This window comes from Papaver somniferum, chromosome 3 (assembly GCF_003573695.1).
Source record: "Papaver somniferum cultivar HN1 chromosome 3, ASM357369v1, whole genome shotgun sequence".
NCBI classification, from domain to species: Eukaryota; Viridiplantae; Streptophyta; class Magnoliopsida; order Ranunculales; family Papaveraceae; genus Papaver; species Papaver somniferum.
The window spans coordinates 79,784,254-79,794,915 of NC_039360.1; the positions used below are offsets into that span (position 1 = coordinate 79,784,254).

The 10,662-nt window shown below is 36.7% G+C and overlaps 3 protein-coding genes across 4 annotated transcripts; 1 reads left to right on the plus strand and 2 right to left on the minus strand.

Moving 5' to 3' along the window:
- Positions 1-1,195: 1,195 nt before the first annotated feature.
- Positions 1,196-4,412, minus strand: LOC113361396 (vacuolar protein sorting-associated protein 25-like). Of its 2 annotated transcripts, none has more exons than XM_026604652.1 (7): positions 4,324-4,412; positions 4,027-4,142; positions 2,759-2,898; positions 2,407-2,460; positions 2,225-2,313; positions 2,067-2,142; positions 1,196-1,573 (listed from the first exon to the last, which is right to left on the minus strand). In XM_026604652.1, the coding sequence occupies exons 2-7, from the start codon at positions 4,083-4,085 to the stop codon at positions 1,452-1,454; spliced, it is 540 nt and encodes a 179-aa protein (XP_026460437.1). In that variant the 5' UTR covers positions 4,086-4,142; positions 4,324-4,412; the 3' UTR covers positions 1,196-1,451. The 2 variants fall into 2 exon arrangements, with proteins under 2 accessions (XP_026460437.1, XP_026460436.1); XM_026604651.1 differs by having other exon boundaries at positions 4,027-4,153.
- A 130-nt stretch (positions 4,413-4,542) lies between these two features.
- LOC113356605 (proteasome subunit beta type-3-like) lies at positions 4,543-7,407 on the plus strand. The gene is made up of 7 exons (XM_026599779.1): positions 4,543-4,634; positions 4,785-4,966; positions 5,064-5,171; positions 5,384-5,473; positions 6,369-6,453; positions 6,937-7,031; positions 7,123-7,407. Exons 1-7 carry the CDS (start codon positions 4,629-4,631, stop codon positions 7,169-7,171), a joined length of 615 nt encoding a protein of 204 aa, XP_026455564.1. The 5' UTR covers positions 4,543-4,628; the 3' UTR covers positions 7,172-7,407.
- An 875-nt stretch (positions 7,408-8,282) lies between these two features.
- LOC113361397 lies at positions 8,283-10,080 on the minus strand. Its single transcript, XM_026604653.1, has 5 exons — positions 9,939-10,080; positions 9,746-9,841; positions 9,138-9,208; positions 8,982-9,047; positions 8,283-8,906 (listed from the first exon to the last, which is right to left on the minus strand). Exons 1-5 carry the CDS (start codon positions 10,000-10,002, stop codon positions 8,649-8,651), a joined length of 555 nt encoding a protein of 184 aa, XP_026460438.1. The 5' UTR covers positions 10,003-10,080; the 3' UTR covers positions 8,283-8,648.
- Between the last annotated feature and the right edge of the window lie 582 nt (positions 10,081-10,662).

Here is a 10,662-nt window from a genome sequence, read left to right on the forward strand (position 1 = left end):
GTATACCAGCAGTAGCTGAGGGTGAGGAGAAGGCTGAGGCGCTAGCTGCATATGAAGCAATAAAGTTGGCAAAGCAAAAAGGGGTTGTCAACCTTCACCTGGAGGGAGATTGTCTTAATATAGTCAGTGCTTTGAATGGTTATCAAGGCTCTATACAGTGGACAACAAATCCAATAATAAGGGATTGTCTGGAACTTTTAATTTTTTTTAATAAGTGGTATGTTTCTCATGTACCAAGGTAAACAAATAGTGTAGCGCATGAACTTGCAAAACATGCTAGTTTTATTGTCGAGTCTATTGTCTGGGAGAATACTGTCCCAATCTGGTTAGAGTCCCTCGTTAGAGGAAAACTCTGTATTAATTAGTTTTTGGTTGAATGAATTTCCTTTCCTATTAAAAAAAAAAAATCTTGAAAGTCAAACCTATGATAAATGTTGATTTACATAATTTGTGCCAAGCAATAAAGTTAGCCTCTCCGTATAGGTCTTACTCTAAGAATATGATCGAGAATATCACAAACGTCATCGTGGAGGCTGTTTTAAAAAGAAATATGAAAACTTATCAAAATTGATGACTTGGCCTGAGTGTTAACTGAGCTCCTTCATAACCCGAAACTAGTGAGATTTGCTTGAGTCAAAAGATTAAGTTAAGCAATCATCTGCAAAAGCAGGTAATTGAAGTAGAACACTTTTTTCCACTGATATCCCTAGAATAACTTTAGAATTATGAGCATCAACTAGAGTTCTACACAAGAATTCAATTGCAAGTACGAAGAGATAAGGGGACATGGGATCCCCTGCCAACATGGGATCCCTGCCAAATACCTCAGTAGGATGGAACTAACCACGTGACAAATTATTAAGTAGAACTGAGAGACTAGTAGTGCTGGTATATTATGTGTTTGTTGGCACTAACCTTTGTAGAACCAAATCTACTTTGAGAGAAAACATCGCATTCCACTCTATCAAAAGCTTTAAATGTATCCAATTTAATAGCAAGCCACACCCTTCACATTCTATTTAATAATTTTCATATTTCTACTAATTAAATAGTCTTATAATCGCAAAAACCAACACAAGGACATCCTTGTTATGAATTTTCCAGGTCTTACTTATCCATTGAAATCCCCTCAAAATTCTTTTACTACAAAAATAAACCATCACATTCATTTGAAAGTGAAAAATGGGGTTCAATCTAACTTGTACAAAAGAATTTTTTTTTTTATCGACTTTATCATTCCATTACAAAACATAAAAACCCTCCAACGATCCCCAATTCATCAACAACCCATATCAGCAAGAGTTTTATTTTTCAAAAACCTGTGACCCAAATGCGAAATACCCTAAACCATGCCCAAGAACGACAACAATGACAACATTGAACCACTTAAAGTGGAGGGTATTTTATCCATGGTCCAATAAAAGACTAGTAAGATATACAACAAAAATATTTTAAGCTGCAAATTTAACACCTTCATCATCAGCAGAGGATCCTTTAAAGATTGCTGCTTTCCCTTTCTGTTCCAACAGTTTTAGAGCTCGCGTCAGTATTGTGCGATCCATTCCGTGAAGCTCTGGCACAAAGAGAAAGATGGAAGGTATTTTAAGTTGAACTAAAATAACATTTCCCCACATACATAAATGCAGAGTGAGTAAAGTTCTCAATACTCAGTGTAATAGATGTTCAACAAGTTTAGGTTTCACTAGTAGTTCGGCTTGGGTCTGTGGGACTAAGTTTTATCTCAAAATATACGAGGAGAGTTCTGTTACAATCACCTGTGGGGATGTGGTCAGATGATCCGAGGAATGAAGATACTCATCTCATCATGTGTCTTATAATAAGTTCCATATAGAACTTCTAAACCCAATCAAAAGTCGAAGGGAAAATCTACTCATAAATATTTACTGCTAATATTTATTTCGGAGCCTACATTTTTTAGATTCTACAACAAATGCATCAACAAACATGTGAAACCGTAAACAAATTCGTCCACTAAATATTCACTTCTCCATTCTTGCCACACAGGTATCTCTCATGTGAACTAAACATAACAAAAATGATCTTACCTGTTCCCCGAGATTCTATACCAGAGCGTATTTCCTCGATCGTCATAACACTGTCTTCCAATCCAGTTTCCTTCACCTGGTTCACATGGAAAATAAAAAGAAATTAGAAAGACATTTGCAACCAACTTGCAGCTTCGCACTAAAGGATCTGTACTCACAAAACACATGATGATATCGGCCCACTCTTGGATTCGGTGCCAGAGGATAAGACATCTTTTGTGACCCTTATCCATCCATTCTGCACGTCCTGTTAAAATACAATGTCATCGAAGAGATTAAAGAAAATTCAACTCAAGAAGGATTTTAATAATCTGTATTGATTCGAAATAAATGCACTGACCTTCTGAAACTAAGGCTGATAGGAATGTCTCCTTAGCTTCATGACTCAGAAATCCTGAATCACAGTAATGAAACCAGATGCCTTAACAATCTAACAAGCAGTAAAGCATATAGACTGGAAACAATCTTTTTTTAAAACTCCGTATTTTGTATTATTTCTACTTGGTGGGTAGATTTCTTTGTACTCACTTCTTTATGATCTAATTTATTTCTATTTATTTTTTCATAACAAGTATCTTTCTTTTCATGATTAATATATATCTCACATTCCTGATTAAAAAAAAAACACAGTAAAGTATATAAAGACTCTTAAACTTTACTGAAAAATGAGATCAAACAAAGTAAACACTCACTCTCGATCACTTGGTTAGTGAAAAGGGGAAATTCCTCTTCTATTCCAATGACAAATATCTTTTGGTTTCTGCAGTAATCGAGTATGAGTTCCTTCCAGAGTTGCACTTGCTTCTCCCTGGTGTCTCTTACAGGCTGCAAACTGAATATCAAATGCATAAATTAAATTAATACGCAGCACGAATCATGACAACCACATTAAGTTAAATTTCATAACCATAAGCAGGCAAAATAGAGATTAAATCACTGAAAGTTGCATTCTCAAGTCCAAACTCTTGTAAAGATGGTGGTCACCACAAGACAAATGAGAAGGATCAAGACTCAACTTAATTAGTTCTATATGTATAAGATCAGAATACTCAGTAAATTGTGGTACAGTTATTATTCTCTGTTTAACAATGCACTATACTGGCGCTCACGGTCATGACACATATAAATGACGGTGAAAACAGCCTGATCTAGATATCAATGAGAAAATCTTTCCATTTTGCTGCATTTGAAATAGGTTTACCAGAAGGAATCGAAAATGTTGACAAAATCACTTCACCGTGAAAACAACCACTCGAGCAGCTGTTAGAAAAACAACACCCCGATTTTGTCATTGCAGATATGTTCTTACAGTGGGAAACTGACTCTACAGCTGTGTTTGGTATTCCTGGATTTGTCTTTCGTGGAACAAGATTCTTTGTTCTCAGTTTTTGCTAAAGCTCAACATTTTACAAACCTTACGTGACAAAAAAATCTTAATACCAATAACGTGTCATTTCTGATCCCGGGTCTTCCCGACCAGATAGAGACGAGCAAGACACATTTTGTCGACCACTTTAAAAGTAAAACTATGGTCAGTGAGTGAATTCAATTTTAATTAGCCGGGGGTCTTGGTTAACAGTTTCTATGATTTGGAGCCAGCTTACACCGAGCATTACACAAATGTCTTGAGAAGAAAAGCAGGGAATATCGGCCCCAACTCGCTCCGAGACATCATACTTTAAGTAAGGCTCAAAGAGGAAGGGAATCTACCATTGATAATCATTATGAATTGGCTCAACTTGAAGGAACCAATCTCAGTTCATTACGTTTCTTTTGTAAGTGTAACAATCAATTGGTAGAACTAGCATTCAGTCCTCGAGAGTTCAGCATGTTCATTCATTTAAGTTGCAGGACAACCGGTGACAAAGACAGATTGCTATACAGATTATAAATCCATACAAACACAAGAAACTACCGATATAAACAGCAATAGTTAACCAAATTACTTGAGGAGACTCACGTGAAGTAAGGTGGGTAATTGAAGAATTGAGGAAGTTTGAAATCTCCCAATTTCTGCATCTTTCTTCTAATTCACCTTCCCACAGAATCAAAACAATGCTTGCTCGGCTAAAATATCTAAAACAAAACTGAAAATTAATAGTATCAATCATCCACTTCACTACCGAGTTTCAAATTGGTATTGCAGTGATCTCGGATTTTAACTTAGGTCAGGAATTAAAAGAAGATAGAATAAATAGTTCACTATTTACAAGCAATAATCTAAATTTTCTGTTCATAAAAGGAAAAGAAAACATACCGATTATTACGCAGAGAAAGATCAAACCGAATTCTCAGCAGCTTCCCCAATTCGGAGATGAATATCAATGGCGGTCTATTCAAGTCGTCTGACTGTAGCTTTAATGTCGTTCCGGGATATAAAAGAGAAGTAAGTTCTCGAAACAGGGGTACGATGGTCAATTCATACAAGGGGTATTTTGGCTTGTGAATAAAGCTTAAACAAGCCCTTAAAATATTTAGTCGATCGAAAATACCCAAACAAAACCTTGAGAACAAATTTTTCTCTGCTTCTGCTTGGAATCACTCTCGTTCATCGCTGGTATCATGTCGGTAAGTAGATTCTGTTTGAAGCTTCCGATCTAATTTGTTAAACCCTAATCGATTAAGCTAATGTCTCTTACTCTTTAAGATTTTCTAGGGCTACAAGTTAATCGCAAAATAGTTATGTCTGAATCTGTGTGTTGTTATGTTTTGTTGTAGATCTTTGAGTACAATGGAAGTGCAATTGTTGCTATGGTGGGAAAGAACTGTTTCGCTATTGCTAGTGATCGTCGTTTAGGTGTTCAGCTTCAAACTATTGGAACTGATTTTCAGAAAATCTTCAAAATTCATGATAAACTCTATGTTGGTTTAGCTGGACTTGCAACTGATGCTCAAACTCTGTAAGCATCTTCAGTCCCTGTGTTTATTCATTAAATCCAGTCTTTGCAGGGTTTTTGTTAACCTATTTTGGGTGTTCTATTTTGTTGTGTTTTGAAGGCATCAAAGACTTGTCTTCAGACACAAGCTATATCAACTCAGAGAAGAGAGAGATATGAAGCCTGAGACTTTTGCTAGTCTTGTTTCTGCTATTCTGTACGAGAAAAGGTTTGATTTTTCAGGAGTTATTTCTTAATTGTTTGTTACTTGGATTTGTTTCAAGGTTTAGCTTTACTCGGAAATATCTACACTTGTTATACATTTGTAGGTTCAGGTTGTGAGAATATAGCAATGCTACTGATGTGAAGGTGGATTCTAGGGTTTACATTAGTGAAGATTATATAATGGCAATACTTACTGTCTACTTGTTGTTTTTGTAGGTTTGGTCCATATTTCTGTCAGCCTGTTATTGCTGGTTTAGGAGAAGATGATAAGCCCTTTATCTGCACAATGGACTCAATTGGTGCCAAGTATGTTGAAATCCCTTTGTCATTTTTATGTCCTTTGTCCTTGACTTATGATACATTATTATATGTTAAGCATTGTTTCGATCGTTTTCTGGATCTATTATAGCTGCAAATTTGTATATTATGAACTTGTTTTGTAGCATGTTTTACATGTAGTGCTATACATTAGTAGCTTATGGTGTTGGCAATTATGGTTCTAAGTTCCATATGATATGCATGTAAAACTTCTTTTTACTGTGATATGCTGCGGATCTCAGAACATCTCCTCTTCATTATCCGAACTAGAATTTTTATTTCTTTTGAGTTTTTGCTTGTTTTGTTGGCAACGCTTCAGTTGTTAATGCGAGATCTGGTTTCATCGTAGGCATAGCGTAACTGTACGCGTATGACAGAATGCACAGAAGAATTTCTTTCCAAATACACTAATAGAAAATCATACTTATTGAACAACTTATTGAACAACATTTGTTGGGAAAAATTCAGTACATTGAAGGTGACTCCGTGTTTGGTTTGTTTCTGGAGTAGCAGGAGCTACTTGGCATACTGCCAACTACCCCAACTGACTTAGCTGATAATTTCAGCTCAGGCAGTAGTCCTCAACATTGTGTCACAGTATCAATGAACCACACCGTCATGTTTTGCCTCATTAGTACCTTAGGCTTAGGGTGGCGTCTTCATAGTATTTGTCCAAGGAAATTTGTGTGCAGAGAAGCTTGGACAATGCATAAACTTTACTAGTTCTGTTTTTTTATTTTCTTTCTCGGTGTTAAACAAAAATAAAAGAAAGGAAATGTACTTAAAAAGTGACCTTCTTGTTAACATGTGCTTGATATCCTACCATATTTCCACTTAAGTTGTTTTTTCGGCTCATTTAAGCATTTTTTTTACCTACGCACAGGGAGCTCGCAAAAGATTTTGTTGTAGCTGGAACTGCCTCAGAGTCACTTTATGGTGCCTGCGAGTCGATGTACAAGCTTGACATGGTTCGTTTCATCCCTTAGCTACACTTTCTAATTTCTATTGCTTTTAACTTTTACCTATCACAATTTGTCACTTCAGGCCCAGATCTATGGACTTCAGATATAGTTTTTTCTGTAGTTATTAGCAGATAGTTGGTTTTAGGTATCATAAGTGTTGACTCTCAAAGAAAAAATTGCAATTTTGGTGGAAGTTCTATCATCTAGACTATATATACCGAATCGAGAAAGCACGTAATGAATCAACTCTCTTGAACCAGTAGTATAACTGTACTCTGAACTTGAATTGTTTTTTTGGGCCATCATGTGTGGTTCACTTCCTATGTGAAATTATATGAGTAGCTTTTACTTTTCGCGAACCTCCAAAATTGTTGTCTATGTGCCTTCCTTTCTTCTCAGGAAGCCAGTCATCTGTTAGATTTTGAATCATTATTGTTCGACAGGTTATCAGTTTACCGATGTAACTTTTTGTATGAATCCATCTCTCAGGAACCCGAAGAATTATTTGAAACCATCTCACAAGCATTGCAGGCATCAGTAGACCGTGATTGTTTGAGTGGTTGGGGAGGTCACGTCTATCTTGTGTAAGTTCTTATACACTTTATTTGTGGACTAAAATCTTTTAAACATATGCTGAGAACTAGAACCTGACTTTTCATGGTTGTTCATTTGCAGCACACCAACTGAAGTGAGAGAATCAACATTGAAGGGAAGAATGGACTAATGTGCTGTGCTATGTTCCTTTTTCTTGTCCTTGGATGTGCAGTTGGACTGAAAACATTTAAATGAATTTGGGGAATCAGTCTAGTAACCCTTCACTTCTTTTGGAGAGCAACTATTTGTTTGCTGTGCTTTACAGTTATGTACCTGAATGGAAAAAAGGTTGTGATTCAAGATCGTCCTGAACAATTACTTGGATTTTATTAACGTAATAGGATCATTTGTCACTTATTTTTGTTATTTTCCAAAAGTTGTGTTGTTTAGTAGGATTGCTATTCGAAGTGAAAACCTGGAAATGTCGCATCCAGCAAAACCTGATTGGTTATTAGCGCTTAACAGGACTTTGATGGTGGGTGTTCTTAGCAAGAATGCCCCTGTATCAATTAGTTTTATTAGGTACCTCCGTAGGCGTCAGTAATCTTTTCGCTTGATATAAACCGTCCAATTGTGCTATCACTATGCAGAGTAGTGCCGAATCTTGGGTAGTTTACTAGGCATGTCAGGTAGGCTTTAGTTATCCTTCAATCCGAAGTGTCTTGGTCATATTCCGCTGGAATTAAGTAGTCTGGCATACTACTAACGTCACAAAGTTTTATGCATTTTCCGAAGGCATTAAATAGTCTGGCATACTACATCATGCTATTCTGAATTAAGTAGTAACGTCACCAAGTTTTATGCATTTGCCGAAGGCATGAGTTTTGACGCATTTGTGCAACTTTAGCTCGTCTCAAAGTTAACTAGCATGAGCCATAGTGCTATACTGGGAGGTGGAGAAGAAAGCCATAGTGCTATACTGAGAGGTGGAGAAGAAAGCTAGGCAAGTAGTAAAAGGGGAAAATGGTTGGATGTTGAAAGATATGATCTGAATTCAAAATTTGTCAGGCAAGTAATGAAGATCGTTGCAAGTTGAAAAAACTATGATCTGAGTTCAAAATTTGTCTAGCAGTTAAATTATGGCAGAGCGTCAAATAACCTATGGTCTGGTGTAAGTCAAATGCAATCCTTCAGAAATAGTTTTGCAGAAGTTTTGAGTTTGCTCGCACAAGTTTGGATAACAGTATCTCGTAGTATCGACACTTCATAGCATATGTACTCAAATTAGTCATTCGACACGGTAACACCAAAAAGCATTACAAGTCTACCGCAACAGCATGGATGCTCCTGCAACAATATTATTTAGACTACAATATACATCTATGAAAACACCAGAGCTAAGTGACCTAATATCAAGTTTGGTCATTAAAAAAATTTAAGTTACATCTATGGGTATTAGGTCCTGCCCACGCACTCTACATGTACCTTTTTCTCTTAACACCTGATACAAACCAAAAAAGTAGAGTTATCGAGCCCCGACGAATCACATTGCCTTTGTGGCCCTTGGTGTAGCCATCATATTCTATGAGAAGCAATCCAAAGGTTGCCAGACTGAAAATATAGTAAGATATGGTACAAGTTAGAGCCACGACTAGAAAAGAGTTAGCTCAGAGGAGCTCAATAATATTTGGCCGTTTTTTCCGTTGCCCACTACTTGAAGAACCAGCTTTTTGTGACTTTGAATCCTCGGCCCCAGCTTCTGTCATCTCTTCATCGTCATCTTCACTGTCATCTTCGCTGCTTTCTGTGTCAGACCCACTACCTGTACCAGCTAAATTGATCACTTGTTGAGAGCCAACCAAGGCAGATTCAGCCGCAGCCACGGCTTCTGGCGTATGAAGATCAGCCACACCCAGAATCAAATCCTGTAACATAAGATCAATGAGTACAATTTCAAAGGCTTTCTGGTAATCAAAGAAAGAAGTGACGAACTCGCTTACCATTTCAATGTATTCCTTTTCATTCCCAGTAAAAGCTTCGATATCATAGTCCTTGCCAGAATTCTCCTACATATTTACGACCAATGCACCAAATGAGGCACAAAGAGGGAATGAGGCAAGAAATTAGACTTGTCGATTCTATCATGAAATATATACCTTAGCATCAGTTTGCAGCTTTTTGTTAGCTTCAGCCATTACTCCCAAGAAGTCCCTCACTTTCCCAAGTACTAATAAAAAGAACCCGAGCAGTTAGGTATCTTTTTAACGACATATGTTAGAAAATTCATTCTAATTGTTGATTACTAAATCGACAAATCTAACATTTCAAACAAACTGTTCGCAGCAATGGTGTAACATTGTCATATTGTTCCACTAAAGCAAAACTACACAACTTTAAATAATGTAGTTTTCAAACTAGAATGTCTACGAATCTAGTCTCAAACAAAGTGTTTCCAGCAATAGTGTAACTGTCATATTGTTCCACCAAAAGCAATAGTTTAAAACTGTCACATTGTCAAGGAAAGAATGCCACTGATAGCTTGAAACCCTGCATTACCATACTGGCAGCTTCATTTCCATACTCTTCTCGGATTGTTTCAAAACCCAGATTAAATTTTAACTAGCCTAACCAATGCCAAGCCTTAATAATTGAATGAATCATTATTCTTTGGGTTCAAGATAGCAAAACTAACTTTAACTTTTATTACAAACTAGACCAGCGTCTTAAAAAGGAAGAACATCCAAAAGAACAAAAATTGGTTTACCTTGGCTTTTAGGAATTGAACTTGTTACAAGCTTTTCACCAGAAGTTGAGCTCTGTGGAGGTAAGTCCTTTCTAGGGAAAACAAGAAGAGTTGAATCTATAATAATAAAATTACCATAAATTAGGTTCAAATTATGAACTCCAAAATCAAATACCAAATAAAATTCAAAGAAAAAAATAAGAAGAAAACCAACCTAGGGATGAAGATGTGGAGTTCTTAAGCTCCAAGTTCAAAAGATCTTTGTTTGTAGTTCCCATCTCGGTTGAGGAGGGATGACAAGTGAAAGAAATCAAACCGTCTAAACCCTAAGACGAGGTTTATGACCTGGTTAGAGAAATCGTTCTTGTGAGCCAGCTTGTGACTAAAGAGATTCGGTTTAAAACCCTATTAACTTTTGGGCCAGCTAACCCATGGGTTTCTGTAGTTCCGAATCATAACATGACACCGATACCCATTGGGCTTAATGAGTTTCAACTAAACTTTTCTTTCAGAGAAAAAAAAAAAGAAACCTGTTTTGAGGCAGACCAAATTCTTTTGAGGCATACTCAAGTTATCAGCCGAACCTATGTTTTGCCTAGATTCAGCTGATAACTTTCATCCGAACGAATGCCTCAAAACATTTTGGTCTGCCTCAAAATAGGTTTCAAAAAAAAGAATACAAAAGAAAAAAGTAATTACAAGAAAATGATTTACCAAGTCATGTTCATCAAGCCCAAGTGGGTTTCTTGTAAACCTTGGTTAACAGTTAAACCTTTAAAGGTGTCCATTGTCGAGCAGACGAGATAAATGGTTTATCATATCGTAAGAGATAAATGAACTCACTCTGTCGAGCCAGAGTGAGTTCATCATCGACTTGACTTTTTCCCCAAGGGACCTGGCATTTCCGTTCTTCTACACTTCCCATATTATGGCGTAAG

Bases quoted from the DNA above. Each gene is read 5' to 3' on its own strand.
- LOC113361396 (XM_026604652.1), bottom strand. From the start codon at position 4,085: ATGCAGAAATTGGGAGATTTCAAACTTCCTCAATTCTTCAATTACCCA. The intron at 2,461-2,758 runs GTGAGTGTTTAC...ACTGTGATTCAG, and splicing joins CACTAACCAAGTGATCGAGA to GATTTCTGAGTCATGAAGCT. The intron at 2,143-2,224 runs GTGAGTACAGAT...CATGTGAACCAG, and splicing joins CCGATATCATCATGTGTTTT to GTGAAGGAAACTGGATTGGA.
- LOC113356605 (XM_026599779.1), top strand. The intron at 5,474-6,368 runs GTATGTTGAAAT...ACCTACGCACAG, and splicing joins ATGGACTCAATTGGTGCCAA to GGAGCTCGCAAAAGATTTTG. The intron at 7,032-7,122 runs GTAAGTTCTTAT...GTTCATTTGCAG, and splicing joins GGAGGTCACGTCTATCTTGT to CACACCAACTGAAGTGAGAG.
- LOC113361397 (XM_026604653.1), bottom strand. From the start codon at position 10,002: ATGGGAACTACAAACAAAGATCTTTTGAACTTGGAGCTTAAGAACTCC. The intron at 9,842-9,938 runs GTTGGTTTTCTT...TTATTATTATAG, and splicing joins CTCCACATCTTCATCCCTAG to ATTCAACTCTTCTTGTTTTC. The intron at 9,209-9,745 runs GTAAACCAATTT...TCTTTTTATTAG, and splicing joins TTCAATTCCTAAAAGCCAAG to TACTTGGGAAAGTGAGGGAC.